Here is a 13,194-nt window from a genome sequence, read left to right as displayed (position 1 = left end):
TCAGGTGTTTGTTCCGCAGCTGTGCTTTGGTTTTTCCAATCCGTTTTAAAAAGAAAACGTGACTTTTTTCTAACCAGGACTGGTGCCAGCAGCCTTCCCGCCGACGAGCGGGGCCTAAAACTAAAAAACGAGTTCAGGGTTCCCTCCTGCAGCTGCAGGTGCTCAGGCTGGAGAAGCAGCCGATCACATCCAGGCTGGATCGCGGACGCCATCGAGCAGCTCGTTAGCGGGACCGAAGCAAACACGACGCCGGCGTCTTCTCTCAGATCTAAAGTGCGGATTTGCTTAATTCCCTGGAGCCTCCAGTGTAAACAGTTTACGGATTTATAGCAAACAAATTAGCGAGCTCTTCATCAGAGTCGCCTGGGCTCCCACGGCTGAGTCCTTCATTCATGTTGAAGTAACATCAAAGGCTAAGCAGCTAAAAGAAAAGACTGCTTCAACATGCAGCGCTTGTGGACCTTCAGAATTTACATCAGCAAAGATTTCAGGAAGAGAACACCCAAAAAACGACACAGACCTCCCCTTTTTACAGGTGAAATCACTAAGTGCAAGTCAAATGCAATGAAAATGATCAATAAAAGAGGTGCAATAAAAATGGCATTGTGCATTTTGCCTCTCGCTGGCTGAGCAGCTGCTCCACGATCCGACTCTCCCCGTCACATGGTTTCCAAAATAGCAGTTTTCTGTTGGGTTTATCTCCATGGCAACCACTTTATTTCTTGGTTGCCTGGTGGTGACAGACAGGTCTATGTCATTTTAAGAAGAATCTGCAGAAGTAGATTTTGGGATTTCCATGGCAACTGAGGTTTCTGGTTAACCACACCCACATTCCTAATATGTTCATTTCGTTCAGGTTGAGCCGGGGATTTTATGTATTTAGTTTGTATTAAACGTTTGATCAACAAGGGAGCAGCGTTTTTCCAAACTTGCTGTTCAAAATGTATCAAACTTAAAACCAACATTTATTCTTAAGTAGCTTCACAATAATGCTCTAGGAGTTAGGAGGCAAAAGAATTAAATTTCTAGGGGTTTACTGTCGTTTTGTTTGTTTGTTTTTTTAAATGGTGCCCTCCTATCGAGGTCAAAGGTCAAGAAAACGTTGGTATTGGTTGTGGACCTGGTGGTGTGTGTGTGAAGTTTCATGAAGAGCTTCCAAAAATGGAAAAATTCCCAAACTTCCCACAAAATGACTGCCTGTGGCCATCCCATAATAATAATTTCAGACCTTCCTTAGCATGTTCCCAACACCTGTGTTTTAGCTTCGCTAGTGGGTTTTGGGTTTTCCTCAAGCCCCACGTTTGTTTGTCTTTATGGTTTCTCCCGCTGTGATGTTTTTTGGTTTTTTTTTTGGGTGAGGGGGGGGGGGGGGGGGTCGTTCACTATACCCAGAATTCCTTTTTCCCCGTGTCGTTGGTGCGAGTTTGTGGCTTAAAGGCGCCGAAAGAATGAAGAATTGTGAAAAGGGTCCGGTCCTTCAGTCCAGGACGGCTGCTGCTGCGGCGGGACAGAACCACAGTTCTGTTCGGTTCTGGACTTCCGGATTTGTTGAGTAGAAAGAGAGTTGCAATAGCCTGACAGAGGTGGTTATTTTTTTCTTTGTTGGTGTATTTTTAGACATTTGTAGCTCTTCTTGTCGAGCTTTGACAGAAAACCTCACCAGAGAGAAACTTTTTTATAATCAGCTCAGGAAGATGGAGAACTGGAGAGCGAAGCTGTTGTTCTGCCATAGATCACCACAAAAAGCAGTGAAATTTGACCTTCTTAGATCTTTATGACAGCCACAGCAGTCAGCCAGACAATATGAGCCTCGTGGGTTCAGATTTCCATCCAGAGCGCGTTCTCTTATCTCCTGAACGCCTGAAAGGTCACAGGTTTATACCGGCGGTTCTTCTGAGAGGAGAAATGACGAATCTATGCACCTGTCAGGGCGGTGAGGAGATGCCGCTCCGCCTTTAAGAGCCGGTGAAATGAAGCCTCTTAAAGCGGCGAGAACGTGACGTGGTGGAACTGCTCGCCGCTTCCTTCTGTCCGCTGAAGCGTTGCACACGGCGGACTTGAACCCGATCCGCTGCTACTGTATGTTGTAGAGGCTGTACCGTTCTTGAAATCAGCTCGGTCAGCCCCCCAATGACTCCTGTTATCTTCAAAGCTGCTAATGTTGTGTATTTTTAGCTGGGGGGGGGGCACAGTGCCTCTCATCCATCACTGTGTTCAGAGTCAGACTGAAATAATTGGGGTAATGGGTTGGACGATGATATTTTTTGGAGTTTGTCCACTCCCTCAAGACGAAACCAGACAGCTTTTGGCTCTAGCGCCCCCATGAGGAGGCCCTGTGTTTGAGGGGGGGCTTGGAATAGTTTTTCCACACGTTGGTGATTGTAGCTGCTGACGCTTTATTCTGAAAGTTTCCCAGTTGGGTCAGTTGAAGGATAAAAGGATTCGGGATCAAATTGTCCCAGGAAAGACGAAAAACGGACGTTTGTGGACAGACGCACATCCTAAAGTTGCGGCACAAACCCTCATAAATGTTTGTGCAGACACTCTTGAACAGAGACGCAGAAGTGCGTCCACTCCACACCAGCACACGGGGCCAAAGGGTCAACCCATTGACTGTGTGTGAGAACTGGAGTCCAGTTCCACTGGACAGCTCCAACCCAATAAAGTCGATTCAGTTGCCATCCTATCACGAAATAGCTGCCGCCGTGTTGGAGCCAAATGACGTCTGTAAGCTGTGATCTCGTACTGAGTAAGTCTGAGTCAACGTTTCTATGGCAGCCACTCTGGCCAATCAGCAGTGAGCTTGTTGGAAGGCCACACCCCTACCACCTAATAGCTACATGAAATCTGTCAGACGTATAAAATCGTCGGACTGGAGGATCAGCAGGCTCCACCTACTTTTATTGAGGCATCTGATTGGTCATCTTATAACATGAATAACTTGAACTACAGAAAAAACCTGATAGGGTAAGAATGGTTCTTCTGACCAATAGAATGACGGAGAACCTGCTAGGATTTTGGCTTCTTGGAGCCAGCAGGTACTTCCTGTTTGGAACGCCAGGGGAGGGGCTCACTCAGTCCAGTTCTCACATACAGTAAGTGCACCAAAGCATAACGTCCTTAGCACTGCAAATGTGAGCCCCAGCCTGGGCAAAGATGGCTCCCCCTCCTGCCATTCCTAAGATCCTATACACCCCCCTCCCCCCAATTCAAAGGCCCTGGACAAGCCCCCACCCAGGAGTCCTAAAGGTGAAGTTTAAATTATGCAGGTGTGAGCACTCTTGAGGCCCCCCTCAAGTCAATTCTACATGTCACCACCTTTTAACCCCTCCCCCGAGTGTGGGGCACTGGGTAGCCCCAGCGTGGTACCACCCCCAGACTCATCGACCACCACCAAAAGCTAAATGTGAACAAGGTTACAGTTATGTCCCATTTTCTGAGCATCTGGTGTTTTTCTGGTGTTAGTTTGGACTCATTAAAACCAACTTTTATCTAATTTAATTTAATCAAATTCTCCAAAACATGGATCTCCAAGCATCTCCGCACACGTCACCGTTACTGCAGCGCCAGTTATGACTTCAAGGACGGCTTGGATCAAACCGCTGCCTAAGGCTCATTCTTCCTCCTGCATCAGATGATTCGCATCATCAAGAGTGACACGAAACCTTTTTACCCTCAAATTTGAATAAAAGGCATAAGTGTAATCTGTCGTCAGGTCATTTAGGCATTTTTACAGGGTAAAAATCCTTATTTGAGGCTGACTAACCGCTACCGCGTCTGTCGGTGTGAAGGCTGCTGGGAAAGTTCTTCTGCATGCTGAGCTTTACGTGAGAAATCTGCTGATTTATTTCCGATCAAAACTGTCGGCGGGTTCCTCGCTGTACTTCTGCCAACACTCCAACATTCAAGTGGCCTTAAACAACTTGTTTACATAAAAAATAACTTTCATTTGCTTCCCGTGTTACTCCAGGAAATGTCAATTAAAGTCATTTTCAACTCAGAGGGAGTTTGTTGGTCTGTTTATTTCTTCATTTCATGTTATTTCATGGTCTCAAAAAGTCTTACAAGCATTGAATTTATGATATTTGAAGAAGAAAAAACGCCTTAAAAGTCTTGAAATTTGATATCTGAGCCTTAAGAACTGTGGTGTTGTTGAAAATTTCATCTTTTTCATCAAATCATAGATTTGCACCAATACGCTGGATGCCTACTGCTGGTTCAGACCACAGACAAGATGAGAAGCTACGGTTTAAATGGGAATAAATGAATTAAATAGGAAATGGGCTTCATGTTTTATATACATGGTCTTAAAAAATCTGAAATTTAAACTTCAAGAAATGGTAGGAGGTCTGTATTTGAGCTTTTCAGTCTTGTGTTTTCAGAAAACCCAACGGGTTTCCCGCAGAAGTTCCAGAAAGTTCACCTGATGTTTAGAAACAATGTTTTTCTAAATCCTCACCCATTCTGCAGAATTTAGAAGGAAAAATGTGAAAAAGGAACCGAAGAATTGATCTCCATCTGCCCCCGTAGGTCAACACCTCTGCAGTCAGTTGTTGCCCCGGGCAACGACTGATGCCTATAAAAGTCTAGGTCAGGACTCAGATGGCTGACTTGGCCTTAGTAGTTTGACCCTTTTGTCCTTCCTGACACAGCTCACAGGGGGGGGGGGGGGGGGTTGAGTTGCATCAATTTGATTTCTTCAAATCACACGCGTCGTAATTCAATAAGACAGCAGATTGAGGTTTACATGATTGGTAAAACAGACCAGATGGTTTTTTTAGTGACTGCCTCGCAGTAATGAAGGGGTTTGCAGGTTATTTCAAGGATGTGTTGAATCCGTGCACGTCGTCGTGCGCTCTCTGTTGCTGTCCCATCTCGTTTAGACTGAATGTTTAAAGAGAGCTGCTGTAATCAGTTTTCTATGAGATTACCAAGCGGCGCAGCGCTCTCCACCCAGCGCTGTCATCTTTCTCTGACTGTTTTCTTTCAGCGGCTCCAGCCTCATGGTGCCAATCCCCCCCCCAACACTTGTGTTCATTGTTATGCAGATGAGGCCCAGTTAACTTGCTCCTGCTAATCCAGAGGAGATGAAAGCGGTTTCTGAGGCCTCATGACAGACATGTGGCAGCAATAAATGAGCAGTTCGGCTGCCTTCGCCACACATGGACCCTCAGCCACTGCATGCAGTGGCTGAGGGTCTCCGGTAAACCTGAGGGGCGCTGAGGAGAACCTCAAGAGTTGGTGGGATGAAGCCTGAAGCAGAGTCTTTTGGCAATAGAAAAAAAAAAAAAACTCCAATGAGGCTGTTGTGTCACTGACTTATGGTGGCCTGCAGGTGACCATCACAACACTGATGATGTCATTTGTTTACTGCCTTTGTTTAGAACAACGTGACCAGAGAAAACTGCATTTATACCGCAATAATCAACAGTGCTTGAAGAAGAAGAGTTCATCAGCGCATTCAAGTAAAATATATTATCTAAATATTTGTCACATTTAAACAATAAACGCTAAATTATTTTCATTTCACACAAATGATAGGAACAAAGGAAAAATATGAAATTATTAGTGATGCTTTTTGGGAGGTAACAGAGTCGATTGAAGCAAACCGTAAAGACCCACTCTGATTAAAATGGTGTTTTTGGTGTTTTTAACACGTTCTTGTAACATTTTTATCGTAATGGAGGACATACACTCTTCTTTCTCTTTCGGCTTTTCCCATCAGGGGTCGCCACAGCGAATCATCCTTTTCCACCTCACTCTGTCATGGACATCTTCTACCCTAACATTAGCCAACTTCATGTCCTCTGTTAAGACATCCATATATCTCCTCTTTGGCCGTCCTCTTGCCCTCCGGCCAGGCAGCTCCATCTCCAACATCCTTCTACCAATATATCCACTATCCCTCCTCTGAACATGTCCAAACCATCTCAGTCTGGCTTCTCTGACTTTGTCGCTAACACAGGCAACATGAGCCGTCCCTCTGATGTACTCGTTCCTTATCCTGTCTAACCTGGTCACTCCTAAGGAGAACCTCAACATCTTCATCTCCGCTACCTCCATCTCAGCCTCTTGTCTCTGTATTGCCAAAAGTATTGGCTCTCCCGTCCCAAGTGATTAGAATCAGGCGTCCTAATCACCTGGTCTGGCCACAGGTGTATCAGGCTGTGAGACTGTTTTCACAAACATCTGTGAATGAATGGGCTGCTGTCAGGAGCTCAGTGAATTCCAGTGTGGAGCTGTCATAGGACGTCAACTGTGCAACAAATCCAATGGAGAAATGTCCTAAATATTCCACAGTCAGCTGTCAGAGCATAATGGAAGAGTTTGGGAACAACAACAACTCAGCCACCAAGTGGTAGACCACGTAAACCAACGGAGAGGGGTCAGCGGATGCTGAGGCACAAAGTGCAAAGAGGTGGCCAACTTTCTGCAGTCAGTTGCTGCAGAGCTCCAAACGTCATGTGACCTTCAGATGAGTCCAAGTCCAGCAGGCAGAGAGATTCATGGAATGGGTTTCCATGGCCGAGCAGCTGCATCCAAGCCACACATCACCAAGTCCAATGCAAAGCGTCGATGCAGCGGCGTAAGCCACACCGCCACTGGACTCTAGAGCAGTGAATCACGCTTTTCCATTTGGAAATCTGATGGACGAGTCTGGGTTTGGAGGTTGCCAGGAGAACGGTACATTGGGGACTGCATTGTGCTGAGTGTGAAATTTGGTGGAGGAGGAATTATGGTGTGGGCCTGTTCTTCAGGACTTGGCCCCTTAGTTCCAGTGAAAGGAACTCTGAATGTTTCGGGATCTTACGATCATGGGTCGACCGCTGCACCACGGCGCCCCGTACATGAATTTCATTGTCGCGTGCCAAGGAGTGTGTGCTTCACCAGGGACGCCTCACTTTACCCAGGAATGGGTAAAAGCTCTGATGACACTTTAGTATGTGGGATCCTAACTGAGTCAATGACGGGCAATATTTCAATTTGCAATATAAAGGGTTTAATTTTAAGAGAATTTTCCCTGAGACAACATCCAGACCAGCCAACATGACATCTTAGTACTAGCAGATATGCTCCAAGTTTCCTTATTAATGAAACATCTTTTAACATGAAAAAACCCACAGAGGGAATTTGTGTTATAAAGTAAAAATAATGAGCGAACTCCTGTGTCAGGCCTTACACTGCAGCTTTTCATTAGAGGGGGCTCAGGCCATAATCTCTTCAAGAACTACCCACTGTGCCTTTCACTGTTTACCCTATTTGAGTGTGTCAGAGTTTCAAACTGTCTTCTACACTTTCTTCATGCCAAGTTCCAACTGCAGTTTAATGAGCAGCCGAACTGCTGCTCTCTACAAAAGTTTATCCTGTCATGATCAGCTCTCAGCTTTTTTTGCTGCTGAAGGTAAAAGAGTTGACGAGAATTGAACTGTTAGCTGTTGGAAGGAGCTTTACTGGCTTTCATTCTGAAGCCTGCGGACTCTAGCAGAGCTCCACGTGAACGGAACTCTCCAAGCAGCTCACATTTTGGTGATGTCCATCGGGTTGTGAATTTCGATTATTTGGAACCCCGGGTTGTCGATGCCCTGCTTCTGCTGGTTACTGTGGCCGTCTTTATTGTGGTTCTTCTGGTCTACATCTGCCTGAGAGCACTGGATGCAGTGAGGCGTGGTGACCTGGACGCTTTTGGAAAAGTTGGAGAAATCCACGCGGTACTTCCCTGTCTTAGTGCGAGAAATAATAGGCAGGAAGCTGTAGCCCCACTGAATCTCCTGAGGGATGTAGGAGGTTCGGACTTGGCAGGAAGAACTGGTGGATTCGGCCATCCCGTCCAAAAAGACCACCAGTTCAAAGTCCTGCTGAGGAAGAGTGTCCGCCGACAGCTCGTAGAAGGGACTTGATTTGTTGATGATGTGGTAGAGGGTGAGAGGGCAGACGAAGAACAAGTTATCCTTCCCAGCATCAACCATGAAGTCAACGTCCACCTGATCCAATATGATGGTCTCTCCATCTGGTGTGGTTGTCGTTCTCAGCAGCTTTCCGTAGATTTGGCTTCCAATCAGTAACGTCTTGCGAAGATTAGCCACTCTGATGAGGAGACACAAGCTTTCTTTCTTCAAACAGATGACAGCTGTGTCACTGAAAGTGACCGTCTTTGCCCTTTTTTTGGGTAAGGAGATCTTGGCCAAGATGACGCCGCACATAAAACAGTTAATGAAGACTCCGATTAGAGACTGAATGACGATCAGAGCCACTGTGCCAGCACAGTGCCCAGTTAGTGCCCTGCCGCCATATCCAATGGTGGTCTGGGTCTCTAATGAGTACAGGAACGCTGTCATTAGGTCGTTAACATTGTCTATACACTGGACGTGTCCCTCGGTACGGTTCTGTCCAACCAAATCCCCGTTACTCTTTGCAATCCAGTACCAAAGAAGACTGAAAACGAACCAGCTGCCTGTAAATGTTGCCACAAACAGCAAGAGGACAAACCGCCAACGGATCTCCACAAATGTGGTCCAGAAGTCCACCAGGTATGCAAAGTGATTACTGCATTCAATGTTGCCAAACTCAATGTTGCAATGCCCATCTTTGGTCACCAGACGGGTTTTACGGCCTCGGAGTCCAACTGGCTGGATGTGACCGGGGAACAGCTGGAACATCGTGGATCTGCAGGAACAAACAGGTTTGGTTACAGATGGTTCCCCCTACAGGTTCAGTACTCGCTTAAGGTCCAGAGATAGGGTGGGCTGCTTTTTTTTTTAATTCAAGTTTGTCAGAAACTAGTTGCTGCTTTGTCACAGATGTGTTTTGGGCCAGAACCTTGTTAGGAAACCTATTTTAGGATCACTATGATTTATTCATACTGATCCATAATCGGGTATGCAATAATTCTGTAATTCTGAAAACGTTGGGATCTCCAGAAACTTGTGACCAGGATGGTCAGAGTCCAGACCTCAAGGACCATTGTCCTGATTCTTTTTGGCATCTCTACCTTACCTACTCCTGATTATAAGAAGCTCATTTCGGGCAACGTTGTTTCTTTGTTTGTCATTCCAAATTATAAAAAGGGAGCTAGAACTGTTAGTTCTATTGTTAATCTGCAAGTAAAACTTTAACCTATTTCATTACTTTTACAATGCCCCCTTTTTTTAGCTTAATCATTTTTTAATTTTCTGATGTCAGTTTTGATTTTTTTTTGTTCACTTTCAATACAAATGTTGTGATCTGCAATTTCACATACTATTTTGTGCGCTTTTAGATAATGTACATTGTTTTTCTGTTAAACTTTAATTTACTTTTATGTAAAAAAGTTTCAGATTCTGATTTTGTTACCTTTAAATTTTTGGGCCTCGTTTGCCTTTGTGGGCGTGGACTCAACTGAGGGGGTGTGGTCTAACAAGGAAAACGAGGTAAAATCACTTTGTGCCTTCAGGAACTGTAGGCGGTTGAAATTCCGTAACTTTACAAATAATTAAATTATGTTGGTGACAGTATATTTATTTGAAATGAATACTTGTACGGGCCGCTGGATCTATAACAACTCCATCAAATCCACAATAGAGTGTTTTTATTCCACACTTTCTTTTCACAAGTGCCATTTACCGCGCTTTTCACGTCAAAAAGCGTCCGTGAACGCAGCACACTGGTAGGACTCTGCTGTACCAGACAAACATCTCTTGGCGGGAATGTGCAGGTAAAAATTGTGAATACATTTTAACAATTACTCAACTCAACTCAACTCAACTTTATTTATAAAGCACTTTAAACAGAACAAGGTTCACCAAAGTGCTGAACAATACAAAAATTAATAAAAGCACATAAAAATATAAAGCATAAAACACATAAAATAGGTCCGGATCCCAACTCAGTTAAAAGCCAAAGTGAAAAAATATGTTTTAAGAGCAGATTTAAAAATACTGAGTGAGTTTATCTGTCTGAGGTACAGGGGCAATTCGTTCCAGATTTTTGGTCCGAAGACTGAGAAGGCTCGGTCACCTCTCAGTTTTCTCCTGGTCTTCGAGACGACCAGCTGTGTCTGATTTGTTGACCTAAGGGAGCGGGGGGGATTGTACACCTGAATCAGGTCAGACAAATATTTTGGGGCGAGTCCATGGAGACATTTAAAAACAAATAGGAGAATTTTAAAATCAATGCGTAAGCGAACTGGGAGCCAGTGAAGAGATGCTAAAATGGGAGTAATATGTTCTTGTTTCCGTGTACCAGTTAGAAGACGGGCAGCTGCATTTTGGACTAACTGCAAACGAGCAAGTAATTTCTGGGAAAGCCCAACATAGAGAGCATTACAGTAGTCCAAACGTGTTGAAATAAAAGCATGGATTAAAATCTCAAAGTCATGGCGGGAGAGGAGAATTACTACAAAGTATGCTAATAGTTAGCTTTCATTTTTAACAAATAATTGAAACTGAGGACGTTTTGTGGACATTTAGTGATGCTACTAGCAACATTAAGATTAATAGGACTTTGCCATTTTAGCCAAAAACACACAAACTGTTTCAATTTTTTACTTAAACTACCATAAAATGTGAGTAAAAAATATGCTTCTACAATACACGTAAACAGACTAATGGATGTATTTGTGAGTTTTCTGGTGATGGTCTGATTCAGTTATATGGAATTTTCTTCAGGTGAAGACTCCATTGTTCTGCTTTACACTGCAAAAACAAGCCATTTTAGAAAGAATTAAACGTTCTTACTTTATTGTCAGATTTTCTTAAAATCAGAAAACAAAAAATGACATTCAGGTAAGGAAAAATGTCTTAGCAATAATTCATAGTTTAAGAAAAACTATCTGGTCACTAAGGCATGTTTTCTCAAAATAAGAGGAATTGCTGTTAAAAACGTATTATTGATAAGATTCTTTTTCTTAAAACCAGGGTCTTTTTTTTTACTAAAGTTGCAGTTTTTGTAAGCTGTGGCCAAGCACGTGTGTAACTGGTCCTCAATTTAATCGGTTTAGCTTCTAAAGTGTAAACTCCAAAGATGACGAGGTGCAAATGCAGCCACAGAAATATAGTTAGGTTGTTCAGTGGGAAATGTTGCAGCGGTAATTCATCCCTGGATTTTAAAAGCAGTGGTTGTAGTTCTCTGTAAGGTTTTAGATTGATCTAAATAGTTCACTGCCCGTTTACGGATGTTAATTTCTTAACTTAAGACTGCATATAAAATATGATCGCATGCATTATGATTTAGGTCCACAGTGCATGAAAAATAACCATCTCAAAGACGTCTCCAGATGCTTCTCTAGTTCAAATCATGTTCAGAACGGCAGGTTAAAGCGTAGCTTTGCAAAAACACCACAACTTTGCAAGTCAACTTACCTGAAAGCCGCTTCAAATCATTCCTAAAAGCAACAACCTCAGGCTTGTTATTGAAAAGAATCTTTGCTGGGGTGGACGTACCTGCTCACAGAGACCATGGGCCCCGAGTGCTCTCTGGATAAGTGCTGGAACTCTGGACTTCCCTCTTTTTCTAGCGTGTGGCCGAGGAGGCCTTGAAAAGAATTTAATCCACAGTGAAATTTCTTAATCCCAGCCACATGCCGCCATGCACACAGGCCCCCTGCAGCCACATAGAGCTCCCAGCGGGGCCACTCCCCTTCATCACCAACGACACGACCAGTGCTGGGCCCCCCGCTTGCCCCCTGCACTGTACCCAGCCTTTTCTGGAACCCCGGCTGCTACTTTGAGGCCCAAACGGGAGCAAAGAAAACAGGCGATCGCTAGCGCCGGTTTTGTTTTCAGTGCTGGGAACAGATTTACAGGAGGCCTCATAAAGAATCTTCTAAGCTGTGTTGCCCCCCAGGACAAACCTCACATTTACATTAAAATGAGGGGCTGTAGGGGCACCAGCAACCTGTCCTTGACACCCTCTGCTGCAACCTGAAGGCCCATTTTCATGTCCGCTGAGCTTGTTTTTGTGATTTCTCGCTGCTCGGCGTTCACACAGCTGTGCTTAAGAGAAAGGGAGCAGGAGATCGTGAAGTCTGTTGGCGCTCGTCTGCCGTCACCCTCAGCGAAGGAAACATCGGACAGAAAGGGACCTCATTTGCTTTCACACCCAGCACAACAGACAACCAACAGTCTGTCCTTTAAGCAGCGATTTCCTTTTAGGTTTAATTTCCTGGTTGATGAGTCTCTGCATCTTATTCGGTGGTTAAACTAAGCGGTTAGAAGCTGATTATATCCTGTTTCACCATCAGCACCTCAGGAAGCCTGCAGAAGCTGCAGGTGGGCTTGTTGTCTGGTGAGATGCATGAAGTTCAGAGGTGGAGGATGTGAATCTTTTGTTGTAAGAAGCTGCGAAAAAGCCACCGAATGCAAAAATGGGGCAACAGAGTGAGACGTTCGTGTTTGGTTTCTTGGCAACATTTTCCTGTCCAAACAATCTACTGGTTGATCTATAAACAAACAGAGAACCACAGAATTTGACAAACACCTCAAGATCAACAGAAAAAATAATAATAATGGCTTTGCCACTTTGATGATGTCACAACGCCAACAAAATTTAAAGAAATGGATGGAAGAAGAATTAATGCGTCATTGCATCTTTTTAGAACCTCTGAAACCTTAATGGCTGTAAAATAACCCGAGCAGCAGCTTCAGTGTATGTTTGATTCCATCAGCTTATTGAAAGCTGGAAGAACCAGACCCGGCAGCATCGTCACAGCGTTCCCCACTGAAAAAGACAACAGTTGCTGCACATGGGAGGACGTCTGTGGAGTTCAAATCAGTTCAAATCATTGACTGTCAATGTAGTTCCTGTCATTCAAGTTCTAAAATGTCCTGTGAGATGTCTCCATTTAAGTTGGTGGAACCTGCTGCCCCCCCCCCCCCCCCCACGTCCACCATTCATAACGTTTGATAGATTTTGTGTAGCCTGCATTGAAGTGGTAGTAAGGCTGTTTTCTTTCAACCAGCTTGCTCCTCATTGGTGAGAGTTTCCATAGAAGCACTGACTCAGACCGATCACTGACTTTGTCTGTTTCCAGCGTGGTGGCGTTCATTTTGCACCCCCCAGCCTGTAAAACAGTAAAAACTACATCCATAAAGAAGCTTTCAAAGTGTCTCTCACCAAACTCCTCGTGTGGTTCATGGAGGTTTTGTGACGCTGACATTTCCAACATCTTTAAAAACGTTAAAAGCAAATCTCTTAAAACAGACACACATTCGTTGCTCA

The 13,194-nt window shown here is 44.4% G+C and overlaps 2 protein-coding genes across 2 annotated transcripts in view; one reads left to right on the top strand and one right to left on the bottom strand.

Moving 5' to 3' along the window:
* The window catches only part of LOC105355693 (vacuolar protein sorting-associated protein 37D), a 40,413-nt gene extending 36,411 nt beyond the window's left edge, over positions 1-4,002 (top strand). The window contains exon 5 of the mRNA XM_020709156.2: positions 78-4,002. Within this exon, the coding sequence (XP_020564815.1) occupies positions 78-227 (150 nt within the window). The 3' untranslated portion in view covers positions 228-4,002. The remainder of the gene's footprint in view (positions 1-77) is intronic.
* A 2,955-nt stretch (positions 4,003-6,957) lies between these two features.
* On the bottom strand, positions 6,958-8,689 carry kcnj1 (potassium voltage-gated channel subfamily J member 1). The gene has a single exon (XM_023962594.1). The coding sequence runs from the start codon at positions 8,655-8,657 to the stop codon at positions 7,518-7,520; it is 1,140 nt and encodes a 379-aa protein (XP_023818362.1). The 5' UTR covers positions 8,658-8,689; the 3' UTR covers positions 6,958-7,517.
* Between the last annotated feature and the right edge of the window lie 4,505 nt (positions 8,690-13,194).

Source organism: Oryzias latipes, chromosome 14 (assembly GCF_002234675.1).
Source record: "Oryzias latipes chromosome 14, ASM223467v1".
Classification (NCBI taxonomy): Eukaryota; Metazoa; Chordata; class Actinopteri; order Beloniformes; family Adrianichthyidae; genus Oryzias; species Oryzias latipes.
This window is presented reverse-complemented; position numbering and strand designations above follow the sequence as displayed.